This window comes from Ambystoma mexicanum, chromosome 4p, assembly GCF_040938575.1.
Source record: "Ambystoma mexicanum isolate Mex_15411 chromosome 4p, UKY_AmexF1_1, whole genome shotgun sequence".
NCBI lineage: Eukaryota > Metazoa > Chordata > Amphibia > Caudata > Ambystomatidae > Ambystoma > Ambystoma mexicanum.
This window is the reverse complement of record NC_090927.1, coordinates 742,207,238-742,223,213: the sequence shown is the minus strand read 5'-3', so window position 1 is coordinate 742,223,213 and position 15,976 is coordinate 742,207,238. Positions and strand designations below refer to the sequence as shown.

Sequence of the window (15,976 nt, the reverse complement as noted above, 5' to 3'; positions counted from 1 at the left end):
GGCAAGCGCCGCATATTCAGTTAAACTGCGATGACATTTGTGCAAACCCTACGAATGAGCATCTTAACCAGGGTTCAGGTCGAGGGTACAGGGGGTGGGGGGGGCGGAGTTCACCCACTTGTTTCAGAGGGTGGACTCAGTCCCCCCCTAGCTAAAATGAGAATGTCCTCTTTAAATGTATGAATTAAAGCTGACCACACGGATCGAACCACAGTCGTCAGGTTTATAGGCCGGACACTTCACCACTGTACTATATAACCTGGTGAAAAAAAACAACTAAAGATAAATTGTCCCATTTCGATACTGCAACTCCCTGGGAAAACATTTGTATTGGCTCGTGGTGTTTAAAACATGCACATCTTTTAACGTTTTCAAAAACAATATTAGAAGAAAATATCCTCTCCTGGTTTTATGGGTGTGTTGTTTTTATGAAAGGCAAATGCCATTCGTCCTGTTCAATTTGGGTGGTTATGCAAAGCCAATTTATTGAAACGTGCACATTTCACCTTGATATGCTCATTTCTGGTGACGTCACATCCCATTGCATTTGTTGATGAGTCCCCCCACTTTAATTTTTAGGACTTGACCCCTGATCTTAACCCACGCATTTCCCCTATACAGCCTACATTTCCAAGGCTTCCTCGTGCTGCTGCTTCAAGTCGATTAGTTTCTTGGCCACTGCCAGGTTCTGCAGGAGCGTGCTGTCACTCTGCAGGGTTGCCACCATCCTCCCTTCCAGCATTGAAAGCTCTTCCATGTTCTGCAGGCACTCCTGAGGGGTGAAAGTAAGGCGGCCAATTAGTGCAAGTAACTGTGAACATATTCTACATGGAGCAGCACTGGCAGCGGGTGCATGCTTCATCCGCATAAATGAATATGTGTTTGCTGGTATATGTCCTGGAACACTTGTCGTAGCTATAGCTTACCTAGCACAGACTATAACAGAAAAGGACTCATTCATTTTTTCACTCGCTCACTCAAAGTTCAGACACAATTGATATGATATGATATGGCATTTATAACGCGCCTATAAACAAGCGTTTCAAGGCGCGACGCAACAAGGGAGGGGGAACAGAGGGAAGACAAAGACAACGATCCAACTAGGCCAAGTGTCATTCAGATCGCGCAATTGCAGGGGAAGGGGGAAGAGGAAAGTGCGGCAAGGGGGGTGGGGTGGGGACAGTGCAGTACATTGGGCAATAGAATAAATAAAACAATAAGAGGTAGGGCCAGCTGGTGGCAAATGCAAGGTAAGTGCAGACATCAGGTGTCAAGAGCATGTGGGGGACTGTAGGGATACAGATAACAGTCCCCAAGTGCGGAGGTTGCCAGGGAGGCAGTGCAGGTGTGTAACTGGCGGGGGAGGGAACCTGGGGCGGGGATCAGAGGGTGGCCAGGTAACCAGTACAGTTTCAGCCAGGAGTTCAGCAGGTGAGAGGAGGAGAGAAAGCAGAAGCAAAGAGGAAGGTTTTGAGGTTCTTCCGGAATCGTAGATGGTCCTCCTCAAGTTCCAGGGAGGCAGGGAGGCTGTTCCATAGGGAGGGCCCCAGCCGAAGATTGAGATCTACCACCAACTCGTTGCTTGGAGAAGCGACTGACCCTGTGGGAGTTGGAGGCGGATGAGCGAAGAGCACGAGAAGGAAGATATTTAGAAGAGAGAGTTGAAGGTATTGAGGCCTTAGGCCCCAGAAGGCCTTGTGGACAATACAGAGGGTTTTGAACTTAATTAAATACAAATGCTCCCCATCCCAGCTCCCTCTGCTCTTGCCATGGGTTTGGTGTAATCAACGCAGCAGCACTGGCGTACGATCATTGCTATCGCAATGTGGTATATCATTCTGTCTAACTGATACCTCTATCTGGATGCAAAACAGCACCGAATTACAGCTGGTAGATCATAAAGTGCCTATCACGGTGGTCAGTCAAAAGACCGAAAAAAAAATCTCGAATTACAATAATCTCGAAAAAAAAATATCGCAAAAAAAGGTCGAATTTTTTATTTATTTAATTATATGCTTTTTTGGGGTCAGGTAAGTAAAAAAAAGGGGTAAAATAAAAAAAAATGAAAAAGGGGAGTTGGGGGGGGAGGGAACCCCCCCATTTCGAAAAAAAACGTCATAAAAAAAAAATTCGACTTTTTTTTTTTCGACCTTTTCGAGATTTTTTTTTCCGGTTTTATGACCATAAACCGCCTATCACCTGTGACTCGGCATCTGGAGATGAACTAGTGCCCCTAGAGTTCTATCATGACCAGCTCATGCAGCATTTTACATGTACGCCCGCCGCTTGATAGTCTGATAGCGGGAGAAATAGCCATAGTGAAGTTGTCAATGTCAGAAAATGTTGGGCATCAGGTCTTGGATGTGTAAATAATTAAGCATTAGAGACCTTGGTGGAGTTCATGATCGTGGGGTAATGACCTACCCTCAAGTTATTACCCTAGGCAAAGCAACGATCTTAACCTAGGGAAAGGGCCAGTATCCCAAGTAATAATCCCCCCAAGGTCCAAAAGGGTATTCGCGCATAGAGTTGTGCAACTAAAATTCTAAATTAATGACATTAGGTTGCTGCTCAATTCCGAATGTTTAGAACGAAGTCTATACCAGAGATTATAGGCTGCACTCCAAGCATTCTGATTGGTTCAGAGGAGGCCTGTTATGGAATTCATATGCTAATAAGGTCCAAAACAACGTTTTTTGTGAGCAGTTTACAGGAATCAAATGCATTTAAACAAACACATATTGTGACAATATTTGTCTCCAATAAAGGACACACGGTGACCAGCAGCTCAACAGATCTTGATTTAAGGATCAGTACTATTGTTGAATTTATACTCCTTCCTTATTTTGCTAGGCTAAATGCTGCCACGCCCAAAGGGGAATGCCACGGCTTTCCTTGCAGGCCCATGCAGAGGCAGGCTATACTGGACAAGCAAAGGCAGACTGCAGAAGAGCCTACACTACTGACCACTGATCATTGGACTACCAGGCCAAAGCGCTCATAAATGGTAAACTAGGTCTAAAGGTGCAGAAACTGAAAAAAAGGACCTTCATTCCTCTTATCGTTGTTTACATTATCCCTGCTCTACAGGTTTGCTTTTCTGACTACTGTGGGTTAAGATATGTTGTGTCTCTTTTTACCCTCCACACATAAACTTCCTCACCACTCAGCGAGCTTGTTATACCTCACTCTTTGCCTTTTTATGCTAAGGTGATTGTCGAATTCCAAACAAAATAAATAAACAAAATTGAGAACTGTTAGTAAAATAAAATAATGCACAGTTGATAGGTTTATCGGCTTGCTAGAAGCCAAACATTTCACCCAACATCTCCATTCAATGAGAATGCAAAATTTCTGTCTGCTTCGATCGCATTTACTTTCTGGATGCGTGACTGGCTGAGTTGTCACCGCATGGGTGGATCCCAAAACACTCACTATGTGGGATGCTGTGTGGAAAGACTTATTTGACATATCGCTTACCTTCCTGCAATTTTTTAATTAAAAAAAAAAATGTAATTGCATTTTTCAAGCGCTCACACAGCCCGGGGGCATCGAGGCGCTGTTACAGGAATATGTCTCTTAGTTGCCTATTTATAACAGGCTTAATACCCAGATGTTTCTAAGCGCGGACCTGGGGATCGAACCTGTGTTGCTTCGTGTCGTCTTATTTCCAAGGCGAGTTTGACACTGAGCTATCCTCCCAGGACAATTATAATTATAATTGTTCTTTTGTAACAAGCTTAATACTGGACGACCAGTTTCTGTTTCTAAGCGTGAGACCAGGATTTGAACCTTGTTATTATGCGTTGTCTTGCATCCAAGACAAACGCGTTGCCCCTGAGCTCTCCTCCCAGCAATCTGCAACAAAATTGATCTCCCACCAATGCACGCACACTTGGCTTCTCTCCCCCACTTTCAGATGTCCAAATCTTTGCTAAGTTCTCTAATGGCGCAAACTGAGGACTCCCCTAGACTTCTCGACACCCAGCACCGGCCAAATAGTTGGAGCCCACACTGTGCAAAAGCCTTGAGAACAGCACAACATTTACAACCCTACCCTCGAAAGCTGCTCTATTTGCCCCATTACCCAGGAAACCCTGTCCACTTACCAAAAGAATATGACTACATGGTTTAGCAGTGTCACCCTACACACCAAATCTCTATTTTTATAATTCACACTACCAAACAGAAGAAAACAATGCCACTCCATGAGACAAGGGTTGAATGTTCCATAGATTATCATTGAGTTGGAGTGATGACATAGAATGCTAAAAATGCATTACCATTCCACAGGCCAAACATAATACAGATGATCAGGTTCTCCTAACATTTTTATGAAACCATTTTACCTGTTCTAAAAGTGCTTGCTCTTCCTTCAACCTTGGTTTTTCCTTGAAAACGAATCTGTCCAGGAGCTGCTCTACAAGCCCCTCCCGGTCCTGGGAGAAGTAAAGTATACTGCAGAAGGCGGCCACCTCGGAAGGTATCTCTTGGGGCAGGCTGGTGGTGTGCAGGTACATGCGGAAGCCGGGGTGGCACTCGACCTCATGATCAGCAACCTGATGGCATATGACAAAAAAAATCGGGGTCTTCAAGACATGAAATGATGGCAACATCACCACAGAGATGCCTCCTGCAGATGGTACGTATTGATAAGCAAGACAGCATGCATTATTATAAAAGAAACAACAATGCTAATTGCATCAGATTCACACATTTCTGAGTGGAATTTCTGATAATTAATGCACGATTTACCATAATTTTAAATGGAACTTTGTTACGCAGAAATTCTGGCTTCGAGCGAAGAACTTGGAAAAATCGTGTATCTTTGGACAAAGTTGGGATGTCACAGTAGGTTAGCAGCAGAGAAAGGCCATCAGTCAGGCATGAATCCAACTGCGAGCGGAGATCCTGGCAAACCAAAAGAAACACATTGATTGGTAGAGCGCCGTTGAAGAGAACAAGATCTCAAAAGGTATTCCAGTGCTAGGAATTCAGAGGGTGGACATGGTCACCAGACCAAACAAGTTAAGAACACATTATGTTTGTGGGCAGGAGGTGCCTGTCGTTTATAGGTTGGCACGCAACACTATCAAGCTGGAAGCACCAAACCTTTGTAACCACATTAATCTGTCCTGGATGCTAGGTCTAGAATCTTGTTTATTGAGGCAAGGAGCAGCATTTATATCTGTCTTTGTTTCTCTGCTTTTAACTTTGGGGCTGCAGCTTTGCACCTATAGGGTGAAACTTCTCCTTTTAACTGCTTCACAGTGACATCAGTCTCATGGTCAGTGTAATTGGTTAGCTGAGGGGAAATGCAGTGTGGCATTTTTCGAACAGGGGGCAGAGCTGTACCGCCTCACATCAGGTAATTTGGGAGGCCACTTAACCTGACTGACAAGTTAAGGGATCTATTGGACTGCAGTATTTTGACAGATTGTTCTGACAAGGTTTGGTCCTCTGAGGAGAAAAGAGAATGATGCTGAGCGCAAGGATTTTTGGTAAGACCCCCGCCCCCAGCAATGACCTTCGGCTAGGAGTTTTTATCGTAAATCCCAGGGGCCCTCCCCTCTTCCCAATGAGTGGGGAGTCTCCAAACCATGCAGCTGCTGAGTGTTGTAAAGATGCATGTTTATGACTCACTGTTCATCCCAGTGACCCTTCAGGAGTTAGAGTGTTCCTGTAGAAGAGGACAGCCTCTGTCCAGCTTTGGGCACTTCAGATAAGAGAGAGTCTGATTGACTTCCAGTAGCTGACCAAATGACTGACTCCATATTGTTTATGGAAATATGAAGTGATGGTGAAGGATGTTTCTAGGAGGACATTTATAGGCTGTTCTAGCAAACTCCTATAAGCGGTTTTGGTTTAGTAGGAAAGCCAGTGAGGCTTGCGGTTTAGGGAATCCCACAGGTTAGCCGTCTACTAAGAAAGTGATGAAGGACTATGGATGATCTGCTGAGGAAGAAGCCAATTCGATTCCGACCACTTTACAAAAGAAATATTTGTGCTGAAGATGGGCACGTTTAAGATGGCAATGCCTTATAGGTTTTCTTTATTTTCCATCTTTTTGGACCTTCAGATGCAATTGGGAACTTTAAGAGTGCAGGATGTGTTAGTGCCCACGCATTATCATAGCTATATTTAACAGTTATTACAAGTGGTCGTTGGTGCATCAATTCAAAAGACATAGCAATTAAAAACGGACAAAAAGAGAATCAAAACACTGATATAAAACGAAAAACTGTTAAAAGAGTATACCTATGGCGCATATTTATCTAGTCCAAGTTCCAGTGGCAGAAGGGCACACAAAAGCAGAGAAGAACCAAAAACACTGTCAATAGCGGCATAAGGCAACACTGCGATGTACAAGTGGGCCATATCAAGCTGCAAACCCCGTCAGTGCTAGCCAATCAGCATAGGGGATGGTGTGGTAAAAATAAAAATGCAAGTCCGGCACAGTAAAAAGGTGCAAACTTACCAGCTGCGGGAGTAGCTCTCTGAATGGGGAGGGGGCTTCCTTGATAGCCACACATTAATTTGAACTAGGCAGAAGAATGCCCTAAATAACAGTGTCTCATATTTAAAGAAACATGGATAATAAAGATGGGTCACAGGTAAGTATAACAAGGTTTTGCATGAGGCACGTTAAACAGGGCTCAAAGCATGATTTTTCAGAAACGTGTACTCGTTTCATTAACTTGCTTAGAAGCCACAGCGGCCTGTAGCACATTGCAAATCCCACGATCCCAGGATCACATGATAGGGAGCAAATGTTTGTTACTTTCAAGGTCATAAAGGAGGATAGTTCAGCGGCAACGTGCGCGCCTTGGAAGCAAGATGACACGAAACAACACTGGTTTGATCCCCGGGTCCGCGCTTAGAAACCTCTCGGTGTTTAAGCGCGTTATAAATACGCAACTATCACAACAACAAAAAACAATTCCTGTAACAGCGCCTCGATGCCCGTGGGCTGTGTGAGCGCTTTAAAAATATAAATAAATAAATAAAATAAACCACAGCTCGCGGGTCCCACCAAAATGCAATGAATGCACAACCATTTTATAATTCAGCATATTTAATAAGACGGTCGAAGGATTCTTAACGTGCTACATTTACACTGTAACTTGTTCTTGGGTCAAGGCTTTGACAGTGCCATGGTAGACAGCTTTCTTATGAGAACGAAGATGAGATGACCGGGACAGATGAATACAGTTCTGCTGGTCATCTCAAATGTTTCAATGAATTGCACTATGATGGGGGAAGGGGTAACTAGGAGTGGTTTGGTAACGTCCGCGGGACCCAATCGTAGAAAAAAATGTATGACCTTCGATAGGGGTTTGATATGCAATCACCAATCAGCTTCTTGTGCGTAGACATTTAATGTTGCAAAATGATTGATGTTAATTAGTTTAGACGATTATAAAAGCTTTTGATTTAGGGGCTTTTTTTGACAGTACCTTTTCATGTAGTTCTGTTCTGTGTTCTGTTTGAATACTTCTGTCCCAGCTGCGTCTGGGGCCTTGAATAAAACGGTGTTACTTCTTGCCTGGCGTACACTCCTTTTTGACTACTTTTGTAATTTTTTACCGGTGAGTTCCAAGGTGACTCCCTGTACATTTTGAAGGCCCCAGCGAGATCCATCAGGTTTCCCGACCAGGCGTGGGGATTCCTGCCGTACTTCCTGAGGAGTGCGAGATAGCGCTTGCTGTCAATCCTAAGAGCTCAAATATCGAGGAGTCCCACGGATGCCGAGTTCCTGAAGTTCCGCCTGGTCAGGGCACTGCCTTCGCTCTGACGGGCTGGCCTTTATAGGGAGACTCCGAGATCAAGAAGAGTGGAGAATCTCCTAAAAGGATACGTGAGTGTACCCATGCATGAAGGTGTAGGGAGCGGGAGGGATTATTTTTATGGTGTGTAGGACACACCCTGAAGAGGTGGAGGGCGATTGGCTGTAGTAGTCTTAGATTTTAGGTCCACTTACTCACTAGGAAGTAAGTGGGTGGTGGCACATCTGCATTAGAGCAGAGGGTTGCGTAGTAAGTGGCATACCTGGTTAGATGAGAGTTGCGCATAGTGCAGGCAATTGGTATAGTTGTGTCATTTTCTGGGGGGTAAAGAGTTTGAATGAGAACATACAAATGAGAAAGAAGCATATGTTTTGTGAGTAGTAGCGGTTTATTTTGGTAGAGTGCAAGTTGTTGCTGTTTTTGTTCATTGTGGCTTTGGAGATAATGGAAGGGCCAGAGCCAAACTAACATGTAGCTGTCGAGCGAGTGCAAGGTGTACGGTCGAATGAAGGGAGGAGTAACCGCACTCTCAATGTACTAACATAGGGCATTGTTGTAAAGGTGGTGGGCCTGTGGAGAAGGCCACTGTGTGTAAGACTGGAATGAGAGGTGTGAGAGAGCGGGCCTTTGGAGAGGGCCAGTGCGAATGAAATATGGTGAGTGAGTTAAGCGGTAAGTATAAGATTGAGTGAGTGGAAGTGTCTTAACAAGGATAAAAGAATTTAAGGTTGAAATAAAAAGGGATAAGAAGAAAAAAGGGTAGGAAAGAGTGCTCTAACAATCAGGGTGAGGTTGTGATAATGTCGTCCCGCTGCATGGACGCACCCCATGATCATATGTGCAAATAATTGCTCCAATACCGCGATAAAATACTAAAATACCAATTCCAGTGGCAAACAACACAGTAGGGAAGTGTTATCAGGAATGGCCAGCGGAGGGAGTTTTTGATAAAAACATTATCGAAAGTATGCACTCATACTTGTTGGCTACCTATAACGGAGCCAATCTCAAAAAGAGGGAGGACATGTTAGGGCTCTGGAAGCTTTACAAAGAAAAGAAAAAAGACAGGGAACGGGGAGGAGGAAAAGAGTAGTGAGCCGCCCCCTCCGTATGCAATGTATCCACTGTTAAAACCAGCTGCAGGATATATAAACCCTAGGTGAGTATCTGAAGATAAGGAGAGAACAAACAAAAGGAAAGATGAGCACGAAGCTAACTCTGTTAGTAAGGATGAGAAGGGGAGAAAGAAATATTTAGTGGACATTAAAAAGAGCACACAACAGCAACTTGACTCCGTGTTCAGGGAAGCAGAAAAGCAATGGAAAAGGAAATAGAGAAAAAAGGAAAGGAGCAAGGAAAGACAGCTGACGAGCAGGGGTGGACAGCAGGGTGCAAACAATTTAAAATTGACAACTGGGGACAGGACTTGGACGATGGCGAACTAGATACAACAGAGGGTGATCACACTGTATCATATTGGGAGGACAGTAGCGACAGCGACCCTGGGGGTAACGAATTTGACACATGCGATCTAACAAATATGAGCTGGGGAAGGAGAAGAAACGAAAGGGAAGAAGAGGAAAGAGAGAAATCATTGGGGGACTGGGGAAATAGGCTTCGGAGTAGGAAGACTAGAATAGCAGTAGTTAAAAGACCACAGCAAGACCACAGCAAGGGAATAAACCCAGAGCACAAACACAGATGCCCATTTTGCAGAAAGCAAAAGGTGAGGTGCATTACGTACCTTGGCAGACAATGGAAAGGGATCATTTGGTCTATAGTCTACCTTCACTAATGGGGGGAGCGAGTAAGTAGATTAATGTTTTTGAGAAGGAGACAGCAGGGATTCCGCTGGCCATAGGAGACATTAAGAGTTTATCGACGGTATCGGTGTGGGAACAAAGTGACAAAATTTGGCAACAAGCGGGATATGCAGGGGTAAAATTAAGTTCTAACATGGATGACAGAGCACCTTTTAACAATTATCGAGCACATGTGTGGAAAGCTCTGAGAGCACTGAATCCAGATACATCAGATATGGGATTAATATTAGCACATAAAATGAAGCCAGATGAGGACCCTCGCAGAAAATATATGGTCCATACAAGAGATGTTGACACAGGAAAATAAACAGTCCTGGGACAACAAAATACCCCTGTTTTATCACATCTTAGTGAGTGGGGCTCCCAGCGGATGTGCAAGTTTCCCTAGAAAAAAAAGTTGGGATAGAAGCAAACGGGTGGCCTGAAATACAGGCAACTATTGTGCAATATTGTAAGAGGAAGCAAAAGAAGGATAAAGAGATAGTAGACAAAGCGGTAAGAGCACAAAATAAATGAGTGCAGAGAAAACTGGCTAAAATCAGCCTGGAAGGAGCAGTACTCACGGAACGGGTTGTCGTGCCAACTAAACAACAAGATGGGCTGCCAGTGGCAGTGATAACATAGCAAGGAGGATGCATGCAAGCACCATACAATCAACAGTGAGGGACAGTGCAGATGTAACAACAACCAGCATTTACAAACACACAACAACAGCCAGGGTTTTCATATGCGGGCACAGTAAACTATTACACAAGAGAGTATCAGACAGGGAAAGGGTATTATACAGGAGGAAGGTGAGTAGGCTGCAGGGGCATGGGGCCACGGTTTGGCCGACAGTGTTTTGCGTGCAGCAACTTTGGTCACTTTGCCCGAACATGCCCACTATTAGCACAAACAGGGCAGCAGGGAGTGCAGCAACAGCAGGCATATATACAGACACAGACACCTCAACAGATGCAAGTGATATCACAGCAGCAACTGCAATTATTGCCCACGCAGACACAGCATCTAACAACACAACGTACAGTGAGCATACGTCAGGCACCAGCACAGACACAAGTACAAGAAAAAGTAACAATACTAGGACAGAATACTGTGCCCCAATACACAGGAGTGGCAGTGGTGGGCTAAAATCAAATAACGTCGTCCGTGAACCACGGAAAGTGCTATTGTGTCCTGTCATGTGTAAGGAACTCATGGTGGCCACAGTAAAGACAGACACAAGTGATCACAGGTCAAGGGTGTTTATTAAACTGGATAATGGGTGAGAAAAACGGCTAATCTAAACCTAAATCTAAGATGGGAGCAAGCTACGACCATCAAATAATATTAAGGCAGTCCCAGTGGCGTCTTGTCAAATATAAAGGGCCTATACTAAAAAACCTATTGCCAATCTGTACAACTAAGTTACAAAATAGTGTGGGATTGTTACGCTCACCTGACTCCCACGGAGGCGCTGGCCTGGTTCGCGCTGCTGTGACCTCTTCTAAGGTGATGCGCAGGGTTCGGAAGACGGACTGGACCGGGCCCCCAAATCTGGCTTGTCTGGCTCGCAGAAGAATCCTTCTGTAGGCCAAAATAGGGGATTAACTGTCTGCAGGGTAATGCAATCGGCCTCCCACTTTCCCCTCTCACCCTCCTCAAAACCCTTCTGTGATTCCTCGTAGCGTCTCACCTTAGGGTCTGGAAGGACGAGCTCTCCATCCTGCTTCTGATGCAGGGGCACGTTGGTATCCAGTTACTTCACTGGATTTTCGGATTGGTGAGAACCAAACTTGGTTGGCTTCCAGGTAAGTCTTTTGATAAGAGGTTCCCCTTGTGTCCATGCATTAATGTACTAATGCTAGTGTCTTTTTCCCCATAGGGGCCGGGGTACGGAATGCCAGGGAACAGGCACCGACCCGAGATGAGAGGTGAAATCCTTGTAGAAATCAGGTAAATCTTTAATGAGCGTCTTTTGGTAATGTCTTTTCATTCGCTCATTAACGCTGATGTCTTTTTTTCCCCTTACGGGCCGGGGTCCGGAAATGCCAGGATGCGGCGTGGCCCGAAATGAAGAGGGAATGAATCAACAGGTAAGTCTTAACATGGAGATTTAGCTTTCCTTATTCCCTTCTCTCTCTCACCTTTTGTTCTGGTCTTTTTCTCCCTAGGCGCTGGGGCGTGACTACGAATCCGGATGATCGCTGCTGAACATGGAGGCGCCCTGTAAAGGTGAGTGGAATGCGGCGCTGCAGCGATCGACGCGATGAGCTTTTAAATAAAAGTTTTCCTTTTCAGAATTGTCGGCGAGATGTCTCCGGGATGCGGATTTAGCAGGTAAGGACTTTTCCTTCTTCTGTTCTCTTCTTCTCTTCCTTTGCAGGTGATCCAGGATGCTGGCAGGCGTGGCAGAAGTCAGGATGCAGGAGCAGACACGGTGAGCGTCCAGCTGCTAGATGCAGAACAACGCGAAGCACGTGTGGCTGTTCGGGTGGGGTTTAAATAGCATTGGAAGAAGTTCCAGGTATGTATCCTTCCTCCAATTAGGTATGTATCCTTCCCCGACCACGCCCGGATGGTAAATTAGTCCCACAGCTAAAGTAGTTCCTTTCAGGCCTCAAGGAGGCCGGGATCCTGCAGCATGGTCTGCATCAGGTAAGTGCACCCAAGCACTCCCATAATGAGCCTGGCGCCTATGGCGCCAGGACTGATGTCTTTTATGAGCCTGGCGCCATAGGCGCCAGGACACTGTCCAAAGGGCCCCTATATGGGGTTGCTGGGTCCTTCTTTGGGGACTGGATGTCCGCTTTCGGGGACGCAGGGCTTGAACCGGCTCCCCGGGAGCGGGCATCTTGACAGCACTCCCCCCCCAAGGCCCCTCCCAAGGTTGTTCCCTCTGGGGGTTTTGGTTTGTCTGGGAAGAGTCTGTGGAATTTCCTGACTAATCAAGGTGCATGCACATGGTCGCTGGGTTCCCACGACCTCTCCTGAGGTCCGTACCCCTTCCAATCAATTAGGCAGAACAGTTTTGACCTAAACATTTTTGAGTCTAAAATGTTCTTCACTTCGAATTCGGGCTCCCCATCTATTAGAATAGGTTCTGGAGGTTTGAGTAGTCGGGTTCCGGGTACCACTGGTTTCAGAAGTGACACATGAAAAACAGGGTGAATTCGCATACTAGCTGGTAAATCAAGTTTAACAGCCACTGGGTTAATTATTGCCGTAATAGAATAAGGTCCCAGATATTTTGGGTTAAAAGTTCGAGGCCCTTTGAGTGGTAAATGCATGGTAGCTAACCACACTTGATCCCCAATCTGATACGGAGGTGCTTCACTCCGATGTAGATCAGCATTCTCCTGGTATTTTCTCTTGGCTTGTTGTAAATGCGTAGTTGCCTCTTTGAAGGCTTGGGTAATTGTAGAATGCAGATGTTCTACTGCAGGCATTCCGAGGTTCTGAGGTGAGTCAAGGTTTGAGGTTCGAGGGTGATGCCCAAACAAAGTATAAAAAGGACTATGGCCAGTTCCAGAGTGTACCGAATTATTATATGCGTATTCGGCTATCCAAAGAATGTCTTTCCAGTTGCTTTCAGATTGCTGTAACATAGACCGTAAGTACTGCTCAAGGGTCTGATTTGTCCTCTCGGTCTGACCATCGGTCTGAGGGTGGTGACTGGTCGATAATCTTACGTCGATCTGCGCCATTTGACAACATTTGCGCCAGAAGTGGGAAATGAATTGGCTTCCCCGGTCAGAGATTAGTATAGATGGGAATCCATGTAGCCGAACAATATTTTCGAGGAATTCTTTGGCTAGGACAGAAGCTGAAGGTAAACCTTTCAAAGGAATGAAGTGGGCCATTTTGGAAAACAAATCCACAATTACCAGAATAGTATTGTACCCCGAACAAGGAGGCAGGTCCGTAATAAAATCCATTGATAGGGTGTGCCAGGGTGCTGGCGGTATGTCTAGAGGTTGAAGGAGACCGGCTGGTCTTTTCTTTTGACTTTTATTTTGGACGCAAACACCACAGGACATCACAAAAGATTTAACATCTTTTCGCCAAGAGGGCCACCAACGTTGTCGTTTCACCTTTTCCTCTGTCTTTGCAATACCGGGGTGTCCCTCTATTAATGTATCATGATAACCGGAAATAACTAGTTCGTGTAATTCCTTATGTGGCAGGAATAAGCGTCCTTGGAAATAAGGTAAACCATTATCTATGGTAAAGTCTGATCCCTTTTGTATCCATTCCTGTAAGGTTGTAGGGTCCAGGAGTTGTTTCACTCTGGCTTGAATGTCTTCAAGCGTCTGTAACAAAGTCATGCCTAGAATCATCTGTTCTGGAATTATTGGTACTGGTTCTGAGTTTGTATCAGATTCTCCCATTCCAATTCGGGATAAGGCGTCTGCTTTGCCATTCTTGCAGCCAGGTCGATAGGTAATCACGAAATCAAATTCAGTGAAAAACAAAGCCCATCGGAGCTGCCGTGATGACTGAGCCTTGGCGGTTTTCAATACTGTAAATTCCGGTGATCAGTGATCACTGTGATGGTATGTCGAGCGCCAAGCAGATAATGCCGCCAGGCTTTAAAAGAGGACTTAATGGCTAAGAGTTCTTTGTCCATGATTGCACAATTAACCTCGTGTGCCGAGAATTTTCTGGACCAAAATGCTACGGGATGCAGTTGGTTGGTTTCGGGATCTCTTTGGGACAGGACAGCTCCCATGGCTAGGCTGGATGCGTCAGTCTCGACGACATAAGGGAGATCTGGACGCGGGTGTTTCAATATAGGTGCAGAGGTAAACTTAGCTTTTAAATCCTGAAAGGCCTGCTCGGCTTCTTCAGACCATTCAAAACGTTTATTTTTCCTCAAGAGTGCAGTAATGGGTTGTACCACGGGTGAAAATTCCGGGATAAACCTGCGATAGAAATTGGCAAAGCCGAGCATGCTTTGAACCCCTTTTACAGAGCTAGGTGATGGCCATTTGAGGATGGCATCCACTTTTCTTGAGTCCATTCGGACTCCTTTGGGTGTCAGGATGAAACCTAGAAACTCGACTTCTGTGGTATGGAAAACACATTTCTCCAATTTAGCAAATAGTTTGTGTTGGCGCAGTTTTTCAAGTACTGCCCTGACGTGTTTTCTGTGATCAGATTCCGAAGAGGAGTACACCAGAATGTCATCGATATATACGACAACACAAACATCGATGAGTTCCCGAAGGACATCATTCATGAAGTATTGGAAGGCAGCCGGCGCGTTACACAATCCGAAAGGCATCACCTGGTACTCGAATAATCCGTATTTAGTACGCAAGGCAGTTTTCCATTCGTCGCCTTCTTTAATTCGTACCAGATGATAAGCCCCCCGGAGATCTAACTTGGTGTATATGCAAGCGTCCTTCACCTGGTCAAGGAGTTCAGGGATCAGAGGCAGAGGATAACGGTTTTAAACCGTTATCTGGTTCAATGCGCGGTAATCAATACAAGTTCTAAGGTCGCCTTCTTTTTTGGGCACGAAGAACAAAGCCGAGGATGCCGGGGACTTTGACGGGCGAATAAAACCATTAGCTAGCTATTGATCCAAATATTGTCTCAAATGCAGATTCTCAGGTTCGGTAAGGGCATAAATCCTGCTACAAGGGGGTTGTGCACCGGGCACCAGATCGATTTGGCAATCGTACGATCTGTGAGGAGGTAACGTGTTGGCCTGTTCTTTTTGGAAGACGTCCTGAAAGTCTGGAGGTAGTTGCATGGAGGCAGAGGTTACAGATGCTAGATTAATCTTCAGGTTTTCTGGGTAGCAGGTTTGTGTACAATCCGGGAAGGTTATTCTCTTAGCTCGCCAATCAATTCGAGGATCATGTGTCTCTAACCAAGGGATTCCAAGAATAACCTGAAACTGTGGAGCCTTGATTACATCAAACACAACACCCTCCTGATGGCCGTCGGGACCAATAAGAGTCACCTCAGTAGTGGAATGTGTTACCGGTCCAGAGGCAATTTCAGTTCCATCGACTGTGGTGATGACATCTTTGCTGGTTTTAGGACGGAGATGGAGGTTAATCCTAGAGACCAATTCACGATCCACATAGTTTCCAATAGCCCCACTATCGATGTATGCCTTTATTGCATGCAACCGCTTAGGCTGTTCTGGATCTACGAGAACCATTGGCACAATGAAATACGAGGTCTGAGAGTTAGTTTTCAAGCTCGGCAAGCGGACCCCTACACTTGTCGGGCGGAGTCGTTTCCCGAAACAGAGTCTTCATGGTTTTTATCAGTGGCTCCTACTGCCTTTCGGGGCGGTTTTGCCGGGCAATCTCGTAGAAAGTGTCCAGAATTCCCACAATAAAGACATAATTTTAACTGCCGCCTCCT

The 15,976-nt window shown here is 45.4% G+C and overlaps 1 protein-coding gene across 1 annotated transcript in view; it reads right to left on the bottom strand.

The window, feature by feature from the left end:
• LOC138452855 (uncharacterized) overlaps nt 1-15,976 on the bottom strand; it is a 1,928,742-nt gene that overhangs the window by 274,487 nt on the left and 1,638,279 nt on the right. The window contains exons 88-90 of the mRNA XM_069605205.1: nt 4,756-4,911; nt 4,350-4,559; nt 627-772 (exon numbers count right to left, since the gene is read on the bottom strand). Of these exons, the coding sequence (XP_069461306.1) occupies nt 627-772; nt 4,350-4,559; nt 4,756-4,911 (512 nt within the window). The remainder of the gene's footprint in view (nt 1-626; nt 773-4,349; nt 4,560-4,755; nt 4,912-15,976) is intronic.